Consider the following 19,855-nt stretch of genomic DNA (forward strand, 5'->3'; position numbering starts at 1 on the left):
TTATCGGTTGGTTCATTCGTTGTAGTTTTTTTCTCTTACCGAATCTTCACGTATAGGTATAGGTATACGAATACGTTCTGGTAAACACAAGAGAAAAAAAGCTCTCTCAATTTTATGTTATTTTCACAAGACGCATTATACGCTGATTATCAGCCACCCGGTGCGAGTAGTTTGTTTGTTTTTTTTTTCTGCACTAGCGAGCGGGAAAATTCAAAACAAATAATTCGCATTTTCGATCAATCGGGATCCTTCAATTGTACGAAATATTTTCGGGTGAGCTTTGAAAACTAATCGGTATGAGAATATAAAAATGTAGAATATTTTAAGTTCTGGTAACTTTTTTTTCCATTCCCTTTCTCTTGTCAACGAAACGTAAATCGGAATGCTGAATTTCCCAATTATCCTCCGGTAACTCAAAAGTGGAGTGGAAAAAATAATGTAGCGATAATAATTGGGCCAAAAGCCCTGATTGTTTCACGACTCAGCACCCGGTGTATATCGAAGCTGTGCAATTTGCTGGCAGAAAACAAAAAAAGTGAAAAACAAAAAAAATCTGTGAATATATTTAGCACGCGCACCGTACTTCCTGAATCGGTACATGAAAAATGTGAAATAAGCTTACGGAAAGATCGAAGATTTGGGGAATTTGGACATGCGGAAGTTCAAGCGATCAGTAAGCACAGTAGCGGATTCCCCGTAGGATCCCTGGAATATTATTTTTTTGGTGGATTCTCAACTAAATTGAAATCCCCAGCGCAGCGATGGCAATTCTGTGACCGAAGGGGAGGACATTCGTCTGCCCCCTGACACGAGAAGTATAAGCATGTCTATTCTCGGATGAGATTCGTCAGAATAAGCTTTCGTTTTTCGTCGCGCCTAAAATGTGGCGGAATTAATTGGCCTATATTCTTGAAATAGACACCTCCATATTATACTCGCACCGCTGTAACTCTCTCGCGCGGTTCGAGCAAATTTACAAGCAATAAGAAACACCACCGATCGGATCCGATACGCCGATTGTTTCGATTCGCGCCATATACTCGTCTCACAATCGGACGAAACTCGACTCTGGTATTCGAATGAAAATTAAACAGAACAGAAGAACTCGTTTCTGTTATTCATTTGTTTTTTTTTTTCTCTTTCTCTTCGAAAGGATTTTCTCGAATAGTTTGAATCGAGTTTCACGTTACCGAAAAAAAATCTGATATTGTACCGAAAGTCCGTCTTCTTTTGTTTGCAAGTTCAGCTCACGAGAGCATCCTCCCAATTAAATTTTTGTTGCAATCCGAATTCATACGGGAATTTTGAGCTTCGTTATCCCAGGGGGTTGAAAAAATTCAGAAAGTTCGAAATGTTGCCGCGTAAATTCATCCGAAGCGCCATACTTAAATTTACGTATCTTGTAACTCGAGTGTAAATTAGGCGCCAGGAAATAAATGTCTGCCAAAAATCGTCGGCTCCGCGACATCATCAGGGTGTAGAATTGCCCGAGGACTTCGGATACTTAGGTACACATGGGGAGAGGGAACGTCGTTACATACTTTTCTATCTATGTATGTATATTTACATATCATATATGAATACATATCTGCTTACGTACCTCGTATAGAATATATGGACGTGTTCCAAAACAAGCCTCGTTTGCGACTCCCACGATTTCGGTACCGAGCAGAAACACCAAGACTGCAGAATTAGGGGCGGGAGGGGAGATACGGACGTCGGAAAGGATACGCGATATGTATGCACATCTTTCTTTTTTGTTACTCCAAGGTCTCAGTCGGTGGATTCGGGCGAGGTACCTCGGCGTGTGTAACGCAAGGAAAATATTGTTCCGCGTGTGTGTGAAAACTGTAAATGTGTGCTTTACACACACTCCTACATTCGCAAACGTGTGTACAACAGACGACTTTATATACACCTATTTACCTATTTATTTACCTTATATCCACCTTCACCAATCTTACCTACACACATTCGCATTATTCTACGTCCGAAGAGCCGAGCTCGCCAAGTACAAGAGCTCGGAGCTTGGGGCATTCAGGAAACATTGGACGCCGCAAAGATAATATAAGTCATGGGTCTGAGCCAAATCCAACACTAACCCAACCTGTTTATTTTATGCAATGTTTGCAACGCGCAGCAACAACCATTCTTAAACCATTTATATACATTCGGTTACACACACCCCACCCACTCTTGGTGCATGTACTCGACTTTGTATGATTTTTATTGTTTTTCGATTATTTATTTATTTTTTTTCACTTTTTTTTGTTGCTTTTCTCGTCGTCTCGCATATATTTTCCCGCGGCGTATTCCAACGGTGAATTTACATTGCATAAAAATTTGAGTAAACGCGTTAGCATTCTGGATGTACAGCGTAGGTATGTAACTCCAAGCATTTCAACGGTCTCGGAATTTACAATCGCAGTCCACGTAGACCGTAGTTCAGAATAAAAGCAAGAATGATAAGTTTAACCGACATATTTATAGTGTATAAATTTACCCATGTTCTTAACTCTTGGAAATTCGATGTGAAGTGAGTCGAAAATTATTCGGTCAACGAGAAACGAGAGGATTAAATCTAAATTGATGTTGTGAGAGAGGTTATAAAAACTTGGAAAACAAAAAAACAAACAAACAAACAAATTGCGTCTATAGAATTCGAGTTGCGCGTGCAGAGTGAGTATAGTTCGAAGATTATTTAATTCTTCACTTTTCAAGATGAGAGCGATGCAGAGAACCTCGAGAGCGCAAATTTTTGCGACCAAATGAATTTTTCACGTATTACCGCGTGGGTTCTCTTAACTCCCTTTCTTCAAAAGAAGCGAGTAGATATTCAACTCTCTACAGTATGCGAAGCTCGCGCAAAAACGGTTCGCGAAAAAGCGGGAAAAGCTCGCTTCTCTGGATAATTACGTATAACGTATACGTACGTACATACATATGTATCGAGATGTATATCTGGCGATACTAACTGGTATGTACGTACGTACATAAATCCGATCTGGACAGCGAAGCAGATATGGAAGTTGAACAAAAAAAAAAAAAAGGAAGGAAAGTTTTTGAAGATTCGAGGTTCTAGATGCAACGAAGATGTACCGGATAGTAAAACGTCGCGTTCCGCTATACATCTATATATATCTGTACCTACGCGAGCATATATGACCTATTAATACGACTCCGTATTAATTAGCGTTAATGAATACCTGGCCATTGGCAACCGTGGAACATAATTCAGCCAGGAAAGACAGCCTTCCTCTGTATTACAAGAGTGCAAACAAACGCGACTCCGATATGCCCACGAGTACACACCGAGTTTCTCTATATTCCATACGCGCATGCACATGCGTCTGTACACGTACGTATTCGTGTGTAATTATTCACCACCAACTAAACTTTCTTATGCACAGAAAACTGATGTGGACTAAAATTTGGCGCAAGTTTATTTACGTTCGACGCATATCTACAGTTATGCATGTCGTTGGTGATTCGGTAAATTTTTTACTCCATCCCACTGCGCATCGGCAATTTTTACAACCCGTGGCGCGTCACGATAAGAACGGTACATTGTGCAACAATGGGGGAGGGCAATTTCTAATCCTCGCTGGAAATCCCCCATTTTTTATTTTTTCAACAAGTGCAGGTATACGCCATTTTTCGCGCATGCGAGGCTGATGAAAAAAAGGGCCTCGATCTTTTAATATTCTGAAAATTTGTCGAACGTGTCTGGAAATTTGAAAAATCGTGATTTTGAATTTCGAAAATTTCGAAAATTTTCAAAATCTCGAACATTTCTGATATTTTCAAACTTGAATGTCGAAGAATCTTGGAAACATTGAAAAAGAGCTCATTACCTCGCTAGGGAGGTAATATCCATTTTTGTCCCGCCTAAAGTCCAGGCTAGGAATGAGCAATTTCCCATCCACTCTGAATGCGAGAAGAAGGGCCGATTTCATGCACGTGTTGAAAAGAAAAGTATTTTTCTATAGACGCGATGCAGAACATCCGTGATTGAAATTTATTATTCCTCTACCGTTGCTGTGAATACCTATGAGAAGTGAGCTTGCCACGACGATTCCGTTCGGATAGAGATGGGAGGAAGTCGTAACGATCCGGAATACATGAAACAAGCTTGTCGCGGATAGGTGGGTACACAACCTTAGAAAGAGAAAAAAAAAAATGAAGGAAACGAATTCGGAGTAGAACATATTTTCACATGTTGTAGAAATTTTTATCGTCGCCGTATAGTCTTCGCTTTCATAATCTGTGGACACATAATTTATCAAACTGATCATTTTTGTAAAGCCTTCGTTCCGCGATATGAACGCGAGTTTATGTGTGTGTGTCATGATTTTACCTCCATTTCATCACATTCGAATGAACGTTACAGGACCTCCCTGCTGCGTAGCTATATAACGGAACACAGATGACGCAGGTATAGGTATAGAAACAGCGATATATCAGCATCAGGGTGGAGATTTGGTGCCAAGTAATTTGTTCAACCGTGGAGCTACATCAGAGTACGGCTAGTGCAAACCCTGATTATTTTAATTAATGCCTGCTCGATTCGGCTCATTTCCCTAAAGCTATTTCAAAGATGGCCGCGAGCCGCGTTACCGCTATTGCTGCAGGTATTTGTTTTTTTTTTACTTTTTTCTTCTTTAAACAGAATATTCATAATAAAACTTAGAAAGAAAACTCTGCTCCGCCATTCGATTTCCTGGAATTATAGGGTAGAAATACGAGACGTACTTTATGTTTCCGCGGAAAGATCTTAGATTACCCTAGAACGGCTAATGAAATAAAAGAAAGCTGGGACGAGGCTTATTAAACGTCGAGGACTATTTAGCGGAATTTTTTAATAAATTACGGGGCTCTGATTTTCGATTACTGCATCCGGCTGCGCACCGAGCTTCTCGAGTGGGAAGAAGAAGTTCGGAATAAATTATTGAAAAAGAAAATGCTCCGGTGAAAATGTTAACCAAAATTTGTTGGACCGTTGCCAAATTACATAATTTTTGCAAGCGCACATCGAAAGCTCCTCGAGACGCGTTTCGTCCAGCATCTCTCCATGTGCGAGAGACAAAAAAAGAGATTAAAGCGAAAAAGGGTATCGGATATCTGCGACTGATTTCCCGCAATTTGTCGCACACGTGTATACCTATAGATGTCGACGTTGATGTGCTACAGGTTCCAAATTCTGCCAACGAGGCAATATCTCAACCCCCGTTCTCGCGGCCCCGTTAGTCTAAGGCGTTGAGATGAAGGTAAACGCGTCTGAGGAGAGACGTAGCTTTAGGATCGTTTGGCGGATCGTATAATTTATCAGTGAAATGCGAAAAGAGCTGAGGTGAAATTTAGTAAGTTTGCTGTGAGACGAGAGAATTTACTCTACCAACTTTAGTGAATAATTCATTTTTAATGCTATTCTTCCTGAAGTTGAACACCGCAAAACTGTCGCTACATTATACACATGTATACATACCTATATACCTAAAGGAAAGCTTCGCGTAGACTAGAGCTTTTAGTTTGTCGAGACCCGTCAGAGATACTCGAGGTTCAAAATGAACTTATACATCGTATATATGTATAAAGTACACATGTACCTACGTTTTATATACTTTCACTCGTACCTACACTTTGCCACTCGTCGCCAGATCGCTTTTACGCGGTTTTTGAACGTACGTACGTACGTACGTATAACACACCCCCGCACCTCTGGTACTTTATGCTCAGTGGTACGGGTAACGAGGCTTTTAACATCTCGCTAAGAAAAGCTTCGATAACCCAAGAGAAAAGAAATAATGAATAAAGAACAGGAATAATAAATCTGCTAATTCGAGCTTTGTTAACGTTTTATCTACGCATAACGTACGTACGTACGTTTTACGCAAGCTCGCGCAACGCGTCATCTTAGCTCTGAGCGAACCAATAATAATTCTTGTAAACTGCGAATGACGGTGTTGAAAACGTCAACGCGTAGCCACGTCGGGGAACTGAGGAGTATACGGGGAACTTTCGTACATCGAGCTTTTAACAAAAGCAACTCTTTCGTTACAGTGTACATACATATAAAGCAAGAATAAAATGCGTCCGAGATTTGGTTTGACATTTTTTTTGCACCCGTGGAGGAAAAATCTCTCGCAGTAACTATTAACGAAAGCTGGGAAGTAACCAACAAAGCATTTAACAAATTTGACGAATTCGTTCTCCACTGCGGTTTCGCGAATACCGCAATTTCGTCTTCGGAGCACACCTGCGACGGTAAGCGGGTAGCTTTTATTAAAAAAAAAACTGAAAATTCGTTGAGAGCGTGTATACTTTGGCGTGAGCTCGCGTGTACTTAAATTCGCGTTCAAAAGTATATAGAACACAGGATAGGTCGTAGGCTCTGCTAGTGTGCAAAAGTAGGCGCATTGCCTAGGGGAGCGATGCGTCAAACCAATGTGGCGTAACAATTTATGGCACTTCAGAGGTGCGAGCACAAGCTTATTTGTGAGAGCTTGAAAATTTTCGCGGGTATGTAACGTAGGTATAGGTATCCGTCCACGTACGTACAGCGGGCTTCAAACGCTAAGTGCACTTCTTTTTTCGGATTCCCTCCGTGACGTTGGGGAAGGAAGGCTCCCCTCCTATCCGTAAGCTCGTCCGTTCTTCGGGGCAAGTCTTTTCGTTCCTCGGAAGCTGAGCTTAGGAGGAGATTTTTTCGCGCTCTGATAACCTTCAGTTTTACCGTTTATCGGATATCAACGTCCTCCGAACTTCCACGAATACCGAAGCGGAGCCGATAGACCTCGATAATTTATATGAAAAACAATTCGGCCCCGTATTCACGGATGATTCTCGAAAGTTCGGCGGCTCTCGTGGTGCGCGAAATTGAGAGAGGGGGATACGCGAGGGGTCCTTTCATTAGGTAGTTTTCGTTAATTAGGATGAATCAGAGTGCCCCTTTACCACCGTCAATTATTATTCACACAAATTGAAGTAGGTTAGCGCATGGATGGTCTTGGAGGTACTATCGCTATATAGCCGTGTACGCGTACACGTGTTGCGCTCAAAAGCGAACAGTCGAGGCGCACAAGACGCTCGCAAATTGGCCTCACAAGGGCTTTGAAGTCGCGCGTACGTAATTAACTTATTCTATTTTACATTTGAAAACGTACTTACGTACGTATCTCTTACGAGCGAATATACCACCGGCTATAATATCTCGAGGTTACACCGCTCTGTGCTAATATGTGACGAGCACTTGTCTGTCGCCGTACGCCGGAGGTCGAACATCGCGGGAACGTGGTTCTTTTTTTTTTTTTTTTTTTTTTCATCCGTTGCACTCGCCGTACGAGATTTTATCGGGAAAATAGACCCGGACCTTCGGCTGTTTTTATCGCTCTCGCGGCATTCGATAACTTTAGAGACGCTCATTTTGCTCCCCCCCGTTTATGGGATAACGGCGGTGAGGGGCGCCCATTATCCCGCGATTACGTGCGGGGTGTCTTTTGCCGAAATTGCGGGACACGGTGCGGAATAATTGAGGGTGTATGTATACGCGGGGATGAGGTGCGAGCACCGCGTAACTCGGCGTATCGGAAATTCGCCCAGGTGTACAGCAGATATGCCGTACACGTACCGATGCACACGTAAACAGCTACTCCCCGTAAATCAATCCGTCACCCCGCAGCGGCTCTTACATTTGCTCCGAGTTGTATCCGATAACGTCGCGTAAACTGGATCGAGCTTTCGCGTCACGGACGACGTTATTTAATAGGAGGATCATCGCTTTCCGATCACACTCTCTCCTTTTTCTTCGTCGAAATTGATCTTCCTTTTTTTCTTCCGACGACGCGCGGTGCGTGTCTGATCGTGCCAAATTCGGGGCATACATATAATCGGTTTTCCCTTGATATCGTCCTTGCTTTTCTTCGTCGGGATCACAGGCTGCGGACGACGGAGTAGAACGTTGGACGATAAAATGGAGGGTGCGGGTTTGCTGCAAGTGCAGCGGCAGAGTTTCTGGGAAAATGTAGAATATAGGTAAGAGGATTGTTTGCAACGTGCTCGGCATCGTCAGCATCGACACGATAGATGTCTCAGTTTAGTTTAAGTATTAGTCTAGGGTCCCTAAACAAACAATGAGACAGGGGTGATCGTGTACGTGGATCCATGTATTTTTTCCCCTCCCCAGAGTGGCAATGGTAAATTGCTTGGCCCTCGAGTATCCAGTGACGTTATGTACGGGGTCTCTATTTTTACGGACTACTGGGGGCGCATCCGAAAAAATTTCAGGCTATAAAGTGTTCGGAATTTATTCGAATGGCCGTTCACGACGAAACTTGATTTTTAATATACGAAGCTTGGGAAAAGCTAATGCAAACAAAAGCTCTCGAGAAATAGAACGAGGCGTGTAATTAAGCGGATATCTTCTTACTCAACCGTCCGCAGCTTACGTGTTGGAAGCAGAGGAGGTTTCTCTCGACGAAATAGTCGTACGTATGTAAATAAATTTCGACGTGTCTTCTCCCGAGTAATCGGTAAGTCGGTAAGACCAATCGGGGATAGAATATCCTGTTTATTTCCAATCGTTTCCTCGCTTCGCTTTCGTTTAAATTAAGCGAATCGATAACTGGCCGTATCTAAATCCACCGGAGATTATTAGATTTTCTTCGGAGTTATTTGACTCGACTCGTGGCAGCAGCTGAACCGAGCTGGATATCCTAAGGATTCGATAATCGAACGTTAACCGCCAACAACGTCGAGGAGTCGGTCCGATTTCCTTATAAAAATTTCTTTCGACCAAGGTCGACGGTGAAAGGTGAGTTTGATCGCAAACTCCAGGGCTTTTGTGCACAATTTTCTCAAACGTGTATTTTTCATTTCTTTCATTTCGTTTAATATGTTTATAACGGGTGTTCGTGTCACACGGCGTGAAATAGGCGTTTAATGCGCGGATGAATTATTACCGAGATGCTATATTATGAGCTTCACGAAGTCGAGGTGAACACGATACTATGGGACATCACTACCTTATGATTCATAATACCACGAGGCAAACAGCTCATAATTCAAGCAAGTGTTGTGAATCGAAGTGTGCCGGGACTGCACCCTACATATTTAAATATAGACTTCCGTTTTCAAATATACATTCTATATTGCCTCATCCAAAAGCCGAGAGGCTATTTCCAACCAACATTTGTGTACAACGTATGAACTACCTTACTCCTATAGCTATCGCTCTACGCGCCGAATTTTCATTCAAATTCATCGCACCGCACGCCAGTTATAAAATTATATACTACAATGCAGATGCAGATGCTGCCCACGTTCACCGTATGCGCGAACGAAACCCACCCCCGCGTATAACCGTCATCTGCATTCGCGATATTATAAACTCTCGCTGATATTCACTCCGTTTTTCGACCATTCCGATCGTCTACTCCGTTCGAGCTTCTACTTATCATAAAATACATTAGAATCCTACGAAACGGGAAATTTTCATTTTTCTCCAAAAATCGAGATTTTTCAAAGGCCGGCCTTCGCCTTTTTTCGATTTCCGGACCCAAAATCGACAGATTTATCATACTCTATTTCAACGTATTTTCAGCCCAGAAAACCAAATCCGTGAACTAAATCGATCTATCCATCGAAGTGATCGAGTTCTGGTGAATTTTTCGAATTTTACGGTATAAACATTGAAATATCTCAAAAGAGATTAACTGGTAGCTCAATTCGGTCAACGGACTCGTGTTCCTGGGTTCAAAATATGCTGGAAAATTCTCATACGATCAATTTTGAAAGTACTCTATTTTTTGGCTCGAAAATGAACCGGAATCCTTAAGCTAAATCGATCTATCCGTCGAAGTGATCGAGCTTTCGCCGTGTTTTGACAGGTTTTCATTGTACTATGATTTACACGTCGATGGACTCGTGTTTTTCAGGTAAAAATACATAGAGAAGTAAAACAGTCTCGCCGATCGATGCGAATGCCAAGAGACATGAAATTTCACATGAAATTCGTCAGACCGGATGAATATTTTCGAAATTTCACATTTGTCAAATTTTCTCCAGGCATATATAGGGTGAATCGTTTGGATGTATAACGTGTGCGTACCTATAGTTGTACGAAATCATGCGAAATTTCGTCTTATCGTTAGTTGCGAATTCGCGTCATTTCGGGTTTACCGACGAGCAATCCTGCGTTCTCGTTATATTATTCGGTATAATTTAGCAATTAGCTCTGCTCTGATTCGGGTTCAAAGTTCGTACTATACGGTAATACGTCCGCGCATATTTAACTCCATTGAATATTTAACGCCTCGTTCGTTACCTCGTATACATACGTACAACGATGGACTCCATTGTACGTGCATGTACAATACAGTCTACAAGTTGCATTACCTAGACTATAATAATACAAAGGAGCCCCGGGTCTCGACTGCGTTCTCAGATATTAATGAACATCATTTCCTGCACAGGGACTATACATATACCCCAGTACAGAGATAAAAGTTGTCTCTCTTATTACGATACGCAGGATGATAAATTGCAGAAAACCTAATATACCTTTTTTTTCTCTCTACCCTGCATTTTACTAGTCTACTTTATTGTTAAAAAAAAAAAATGGAAAAAAAAACCTCATTTCCTTCGCGTTATTTGCGTGGAAAATTCATTCCAATTTTGACCAACGGACGCCGCGCGGTGCGGTATACCGAGAGTCCAGCGATTAATTTCCGTCGTCATGATTCCGCAAATAGACCGATTGACAAGGCGTACACCTTCGGGCGAAACCCTGTCACAATTCAACCCGCAATACTGCAGGTAATAACCGGAACACTGCAGGCGTCATATTTATGAAGGGCATAAATAAAAATTTCAAATAAACGATAAACCGTAGTGAACCATATAAATTTTCTAGTGAGATTATGAAAAATATCCCCCCCCCCCACCCCTCCCCCCCGTTATTCGCAACGATATTATATAATTTGAAACGAAAAAAAAACGACGACCGAACAATTTTTTGTGGAAAATGTCCAGTGCTCAAAATATACGAGCAGCGGAATGAAACGGTTGAAAACTTTTCTCTTCCACCGTTCGAATGTAACCTGACATCGCTGTCCGTTTTTTACATCGTTTATTCCTCTCGGCGATTGTCATACCATACGACCCTTATCTTTTCCGATGATCGAGTTTTTCTCAATTGGTCATTTTTTCTTAGGAAAAGAAGGGAGCGTAGCCATGAAAGTTTCATCCGCTTTATCTCCGCAATCGTCTTTCGAGAAATCAAAAACCACAGAAAAAAAAAAGAACGCTCATTTATTTTCGGTGATTTTCAACACAGCAATAGCGAAATAAGCCCTTCGCTCCGTTATAATCTCCAATGATTTACACGTTGAAACTGGTTAGCACACAGGCATATATATACAATTAAGTAGCCAAAGCTCAAGAAGATATATAAAGTAATAAGAATTTGAAAAAAATTTAGGTTAACTGACGAAGGAGCGTCGTATATTTTTGAAACACCTTATAGTTTCGCAACACAAACTCGCGCTACGTTAACGACAGCGGAGCTCCGCTACATCTAGTTTATTTCCTCGATCCATTGAACATCTTTTTTTCTCTGGTATTATTACTTTTTACCGCCTTCGTTATATAGCGTTGGGAGTATTTTAGATTTATTTTTCTAGAGAGATGCGCTCATATAAATACAACTCCAAGGCATTTTTGTCTCTCTCTATATTTATACGACTCGCGCTTCGTTCAACTGACGTAAATTCGCGACTTTTTCTCGATACGTCGAACCCAAAGACATGGGATGAATTTTATACCGCGTCACGATCATGAGACGTTCTCTGTTAACATTTGTACCGATGAAAGTTTTCGAAAAATTTATCATCGCCATTAATTTCAACCTCCGGAATACCGAAGTCGAAGTGATAATCTTCAGCGCTATTTACTGATATTTATAAATTTACTTTGGAAACACTCCGAAAATAATTCATCTGATTCCTCACGAAGTAGAACACGTCTGTCAAACAAAAGTTCGATCCAATCGCGGATCCTGTTTAGATACCGTTTGGGTGTAACTCATTGTCAAATGAATTAACAATTGATGGAAGCCAATAAGTCTGAACTAAATTTTCGAAACAACAAATACATATATGCACAATCAGTCAATTTACTAGACGGGCGTTCAGTTTGGAATGAAATCGATAAGTTTATTATCTAAACTTGAGAGAAACACTCCTCAACGTTCAAAGGGCAAAGCTTTCCTTGTGCATCTACAAATACGGCGTCTCATTCAATCGCCTCAGAAAGTAAAATGAAAAGTGTCACTCACGGAAAGGACGCTCCTCTTATTACGTTCTTTCTTTTTATTCTTACGTATTTGCTTTCTTTTGAAAAGTGTTGCCCAACAACGAGCTGAGGGCTTAATTTAAGCACACCACTTGAGTCTGAGATGCAGCACGAGACACTTGAGTATTCCGAGACTGCAAACGTTGAACGGAAGTCTCTTGTTTAAAAGTTCCTGAAAATTTGCCCGTGGAAGAATTTGAGAAAAAAAAAAAAAAGGAATAAAAAATCGCCACACCTTTTGCCATCGACAGACGTCGTTGACGCGTCAGTGAGAAGTGGGGCGTTTTTCGATCAAAATAGAAAGAAGTACTCTTTCACGCGCACACCTGGGGATAATTTATTTCCGAAAGGTAGCCCACGACACGCGTCTCGTTCAATTTCAATATTAAGCGATGTTGCGATAACCTTTTTTGCCATCATTCAAAAAGTATCCAGCCATCAAGTTACCCCGCGTGACGTGTTCATCCCACGTGTTGGAAACGAGGCGGTGTCGTCTTTGCCGAACCCACCTGCCCCTCAGGTTTGCCGTGAGCTCGCAGGGGGCCTGACATCTGTCGGCATATTTATCTTCGTTTAATATTATTAGGCACTTGATCCGCGGCGCACCGTCCCACCAATACCGACTCCCCGGTGTATCTTCGTCCTCCTTCGTCTGATTTAACTTCGCCGGTTCTTTCTCTATTCGGTGGAGGTAGGTCAGTCTGCTACGCCGCCGTCGCTTGCTTTGGTTTGCTACGTTTTCTCTTCGACTAGCAAGATGTGCAGCGGCACAACGATCGATCAACGTTAAACGCTATCAACACCCGCCTTAAGTGAGTCGCTACCAACCGCTAGCTTCTGCTCCTTATACTTCTACGCTTACACCGGTTTTACTGCTTTTACCTCCTTTATGTCTCGGGCTAAACGATCTCAAAGCTCGAACTGACGGTGCGTGTCGGCGCTCTTTAGCACCGTTAATAGAAAACTCACACCATCGGCGCACAGCCGGTATGAATTACCGGATCTGTCCCACGACCACGTGAAAATCCAAACCCGAACCCTTCACCAATCGTCCCGCTTCGAACGAACTGCGTTACAGTTGAAACAAAAAAAAAAATACTAACGATCTGAAATTCGAAAACTGCAATATAAACACCATGGATTGGAATATCTGCACGTTGCACCGTAGAGATACGTATGTGCATAAATTTTCAGTCACCTGGGAGTTTTGTAGGGGATGAAAGGCAATCAGGGTGAATTTATCGGCGGCGTCGAAAGCTAGCCTTAATCTCTTGAGACGTCGCGTTGGTTGAAAGGCTTCTGTTAGTATATAGAACACGATGGGCGCATAAGACGCAAAGGTTTTGGACTTTTGCCGAGTGTTTCGAGCTCGGTTTATTCCTTTCATTTATTTACTTTATACATCCTTTTACTATTTTCAACTTTTTATCGACCGTGAGTACGAAGGTAGGCGAGCACGAGGTACGCTTGTACCAAAACTTTGTATCCACGTAGATATAAATGTAAGAATGCACCGTACAACGGTACGCGGAGAGTGGGATATACGCGAAATGTTGGCAAAGTAAAAATTGTTGCGCGGCTGCCGTCGGACCGAGATGCTCGTGGGTATAAACCTGTGCATCAGCAAATCCTCAAAGCGCGAGGATCGTTATTCTTGGCAGCTTATAACGTTTCTCACTAGACAACCGCAATTTCCCCCGTGGTATTAATTCTCAGTTTTTCCTTTTACCGTTCTCTTCACTTCTGGTATTTCACACCACGCTCGGTTTAACTATCAAGCTATAACCGACCGAGAGAAAAAAAAAAAAATCAAAAACGGCAGGGGCTGCGACCTGAGAAATTTGATAAAATTGTCATCCATTTAACGATACTCGGGTAGAGAAACTGAGAGGAGTGTGGATGAATGATTTGTGAATTTGTTATTCGTACAACGTACTATGGCGCAGCTGATGCAACATTTCCAATGTCAGGAAGTCAGATATTACCGTATAAGTAGATCCGCAAGTGGGGTAGTGAAGTTACATTATAGAAGAGCAATGTTGCCTATTAGGTGAAGGAGCCGATGCAAATGATCACCCTGTGCTTACATACTTTCTCATGCAAAGTAATTCCCTTAACCCTTGTCCACTCGTCTGTCATGGTGTCATCCCATCCCCGGAGCGTCGATCCTCCGAATTCCCTTCGGAGGCGATCCGGCGATCTCCTTGTTCAAAGTGGGACTTGACCAAAAATTCGATTTCCTCTTTCACTTGTCCGTTGATTTTCTCCTTTTGATTTGATAAATAAAAGAAAATTTCATCGCTAGAAAATCCTCTAATTATCTCCGGATGGCGATGCGGTCGCACCTTTATCTGAAAACTGCCAAAAGAGTCTCGAATGGATGCGAGTTCGAGTTCGTTAATGGAATTGATTAGAGCCACCCTCGTCCACGGATGCGAGTCAATGAATCGCATCTGCACAAGAGTTTATTTCCACCACTTTCGACGCTTTTAAAATAACCCCTACGCCAGCGGCTGTACTTAATTTTATTTTATTTATTCATGTTTATTTAATTATTTATTTATTCTCGTATTTGCGTACCTATGTACGTATAAAATTGCGCTGGGAATTGATAGTTTTTAACCCAGTTCAATTAACCGGAATATAAATAATAACGAACAGCAGGTGCAGCAGCAGCTCGGTTGTTCTCGGTTGTTTTATTTCATCGTTATTCGTTTTGTTTCTGTTAAGGACTCGAGAACAGGTAATTCGCTGGAGCGAAAGTAACACCGAAACTCACTTTCGATATGCTTTTATTTATTTCAATTTTTTTTTCTCCCCTTTTAATACTGTGCTGTACCTTATGCTAGCATGTATTCGTCCGAACGATTCAATTACGCTGAAAAAGGTTTCCGCGAGGGTCTCCGTTACAAATGTATATCAGTGTATCAAGGCCCGGTAGAGTCTCGCGCCAAATGCATTAAAAGAACACCTAACGGCAACCGAGTGTCTATACGGTTAACAATAAGAGATAGGAAATGCGCTGTAGGGCCAATTGTTTCATCAGTATTTCGAGATATTCGGATAAACTTTCGCAGTATGGTCGGAATTCCACTACCTCCAATTTTTTATTTTATTTTATTTTTTTTTAATTTAATTCAATTTTTTTGTCTAAATTTTTATCACAATGCTATATTCTTTCAATTGACAAATTGGTTTGTTGCACGTGTTTATTCCAGTCTTCATCGGTACAGCTTCTGTGCAAAATCACGTGTACTTGGCACAACGATTGATTTGGATTCTTTTTTTCTCCATGCGAACCTAATTATACGGTTATTTTTGACGAACGACTTTTCGGTGGCGATTGACTTACAATTAGAAAAGTCATTTTATTTGGCGACGTTTTTTGCACCCGAGGTGGAGCATAACAAACGTGGGTATACGTAACGCAATTTCACGAATGAATATTCGCCAAATTTGTATAAAAGGCAGAGGGGAAATTCAGGGAACTGGATACAAGCTGCTGCCTATGCTTTCCACATAATTGAATATCGACGCAATACGTTTCAGCAGGTCAGCGATTAATTAACCTCAATTTTAATTTTCTTGGTTATTTGTTCCAGGTTACGAGCAATCGGAAAATGCGGTACCTCAGAATGCTGGAAGCAGTCTAGACTGCTTGAGTTTGATCGTTCAGAGTATCAGCGGTGCGCCAAAATCACCGATGGAAAATCATCACCCGGTTCACAATTAGAAATTTGTTCTTCGCACGATTGGTGTAAGAAGAAACGAAGAAAAAGAAGAAATTATTTAATTCAATTGACAAAAAAAGGAAGATCAGGGGGTGAAAGATCTGCACCCGGTCGCAGAGCAACAACGGCGGAAAGCCTGGCCTGTGTTTTGAATCCGGTCGATTAGGTTTTAAACCTTATAGCATACTCGAAAGAATCGGGGGAGGGGGATAAGCCAATTCCTAATTACAGCAATTGTAAAAACGTGTCCGACTCATTGAGTAATCCAATCTAATGCTGAAAGTACTGTAGAGTTCGCATTAAGAGTGATTAATTGAGTTCGTAATTTAATTCGAGCTTTCGAAGTAGTTCTACGGTGAAATGCAGGTAGTCGTATATTTATGTGTATGTAAGTAGTCTGTCTAACTTTCAAGATGCGTTTTTCACCATTATAAGTATAGGTATATAGCCTCATCCTCGCCGCGGTGCACCCCGTTACTTTCCTCTAGGTAATTACAGTTAGATTATAAGGGGAAAAATATAAAATAAAAAAAACGAAAAAGAAAGAAGGGAAAATGAGAAAATAATAAAAATAAGTAGACGCTAAAGATAAAAGAAAAGAGAACGAATACTCGCTGTATTAACGAGTTTAATTAAAGCGGAGTTAATTAAGCTATCTCCACACACGTACAGTTCAAGAATAATCAGAGCGTATCTTGATACCAGGATCAGCATATCTACTACAGATACCGTGTACATACACGTGAAACGTTGCAGAATGTTATAAACCATATCGAAGAGGATCGAACAATATTTTGGATCGATATATATATTTGTTAATAAAAGTTTTTAGCTCTTCGGTAAACTCATCGGTAAACATAAATTATTATCGGAGCTAAAATCAATGAAAAATTTAATTTTCTTGAAAGAAAAATTGTATACTGACAATGAGCTATACGAATATTGGATGAATAATTTTTACGATCCTGATAATGAGCCTTGTGATGAGGAATTGAAGTGCCTGAAAACACGTCCCAATGTAGAATGATGATTTATTCGGAACGAAAAAAAAAAGAAAAACTGTGCCTTACAATAACTACGTACTTTTTATGTACTAACAAGCAACTAATAATGCAATGTATGATATTTAAGAACAGTAATTTTATTTTTCAAATAAAAAAAGCAACCAAAGATAAAAAAAAAACCTTGTATTATAAATACCATTAAATAACATTTTGCTCAAGCATAATGTAATGAAAAAAAAAAGAAAAGAAAAAAGAAGCGCATGTAAATATATCTACATAAAAATGAACGAATAATATACACAGTCAATGAGTACACGCTATATACATCATAGTTTATTACAAAATAATAAAAACATTAATAATCTGCGAATGGTTCCATTTATTTTCCTTACCCGATCCGAACGAAAAAAGTTATAGAGAAAAAAATCTCATTATTCTCGGATCAAATAGCACGATAATAACACCCCAAGAAACCTATCGGAAAAATGTCTTGTTTTTCAGCTGATGGGATTAAAGAAGTCTAGGTGTTCCAATTTTCCTGGAGCGCGAAGGAATAATACGTGAGAACTTCATTACATCCTCATATATCAAAGCTGATGTAGGTAATGCGTAAGGATCATTAGTATTATAGCTTATAGATGTGCAATGTACTCGTGTAAGTATATAGCGTAAAAAGTCATCAGTCACGGCGTAATTAACCAGACGGTTAACTATCAGAGCTTCTACTAATAACTCGATAGCTGTGTTCAGGCGTGCGTGTGTGGCGAGTACGTCTCAGCTGCTAAAGCCGCGCGAATGAACGTCAAGATATTAATGATATGGCCATGCTAATTACCATTCCAACTAACTCAATCACCTCATCAACGCCTGTCACCTAAAAGTTCAACGACAGAGGTCGTTCGGCCATCTTTGCTTTCGATCGTTGATGATGGAACGTATTTCTGGAGGAAGAAAGGGGAAAAATGAAAATTGAAAGTTACTTCAGTTGAAAATTGAAAAAATTGCCCGTCGAAATTGTATCGTTATCGGAATAATGAACTGCCAAAAGAAATTTCACTGCAAAAAGAAAATTTGACGCAACTTTTCTTCTGATTTTTTTTTTTTTTTTTTTGGCATTTAACAAGGTCAAAAACTTTCCGCTTTCGTTCAATCAAAGAGTCTATACCGCGTATAAGTGAACGGAAGTTTGGTCAGAGTTCAAGTGTGCGGCTATTCGAGCTGTACATACAATCTTTGCGCCGACAGAAAAAAGCGGAAAACTTGAGGACCGAAAGATCCTCGAGTACTTGAAAACATTTCACTCACGGCCAGAAGAGTCCGGAACGAGGCACATGCACTTGAATCAAATTTTATTTCTTCTTGTTGCTTTGGGCAATCCCCATTTACATAAAATGTGTTCGTGTAATTCTCCCGTAACCTACCTATATTATTGCGAATCTGGTTGCTTCGCATACTCATCGTTCGTACGATTATGATAAAAATTATATTTAAAAAAGTCTTGTGCCTTCATCTTCTGAAATAAACGAGAGGTGGCATAAGGATTACGCTTTGTTCATATTTCATATCTTCTCTTTTTCGTTTTTCGTTTTCACAGATCTTTTTGTTTTTCCTAAGAAACTTTGTCCTCGTCATCCCTATATCCCTCCGGGCTGTACCGTAAACACAGTTCGTCTTTGTAGTTTTATGTTTCACGGCAAATTACATCGGAGCAAACATAATATAAGTCGGGCGCTACAGGGGCAGAAGCGAGATACAAATGTCGCTCTCGAATTTGAGCGACAGCTTCTCTCGGGTTCCCCGTATCTTTATTATAATAAACCGTATAACTCTCTCTTAATATTATCGCGCGAATCGCAACGGAACAGCAATAATTTCATACCTGTTCGAAAAAATCTCTCCGATGTGGGGGAAAAAATTACGGAGATCACTTACGAGGGGCAATCTTTTTTTTACACCTCTTCATCCCTCTCACAAACACATGACGAATGCACGCGTATACCTATAAATAAGTAATATTTTTGTTGGATAGGCACGCGCGCATGGCGAGTTTGATAAAAAATATTTAGGGTCGTTTTAGAAACTACCGTTACGTACGAGAGGACCGGGAAATCTGGCAGGAAGCCGTTAAGTTTCTTCCTACTCGAGTGCGCTTTGCGATCCCAATAACTTAGGGGCATGCGAGCTAGATGTAAGTATACATATAACGAACCATACACCTTGTACTCATACATGTAGATACGGTTTTCACTTAACCGCAATTCCGCACGCGTCTCGTTAAATCCGGGAAAAGCTTTGCACGGAACCCCCCCCTCGAAATTACCCTCTACTTTCACGGCTGCATTATAAACTCACTTCACGTTGCACCGTCATCCCTGATTCCCCGCCACCGTCCGCCAGTCGGCGCGTGTATCGTGATCCCCGTATAGATATGAAAAGGAAAGATACACGTATCTATGCGCGTACGTTGTATGCATCTAACAAAAGGTGGGAGGAGCGGATGAATTTTTGGGGAAAACACGATGAAAGAAAAAAGACACATTTCAAACACCTGCCATGCCTCTACCGGCTACAGTAGGGGTATGAAAGAGGAATTTTTCTCTTTGAACGGGTAAAAACGAAATTCTCTTTGAAGGCTGAGAAGCAGTAGGCCACTGAGAGCTCGAAAAAAACGAAAGAGAGAAGATGGTGAACGCGTGCAGAGAAGAGATCTCTTGTACGTATATTATTTACGCGTATACGCTGTACATGTATACAGTGTGGTATGTAATGTAA

The 19,855-nt window shown here is 41.0% G+C and overlaps 1 protein-coding gene across 1 annotated transcript in view; it reads left to right on the forward strand.

The window, feature by feature from the left end:
• Positions 1-17,453, forward strand: part of LOC105690491 (transcription factor SUM-1) — a 42,210-nt gene extending 24,757 nt beyond the window's left edge. The window contains exon 5 of the mRNA XM_012408279.2: positions 15,951-17,453. Within this exon, the coding sequence (XP_012263702.2) occupies positions 15,951-16,081 (131 nt within the window). The 3' untranslated portion in view covers positions 16,082-17,453. The remainder of the gene's footprint in view (positions 1-15,950) is intronic.
• Positions 17,454-19,855: the final 2,402 nt, after the last annotated feature.

This window comes from Athalia rosae, chromosome 1, assembly GCF_917208135.1.
Source record: "Athalia rosae chromosome 1, iyAthRosa1.1, whole genome shotgun sequence".
Classification (NCBI taxonomy): domain Eukaryota; kingdom Metazoa; phylum Arthropoda; class Insecta; order Hymenoptera; family Athaliidae; genus Athalia; species Athalia rosae.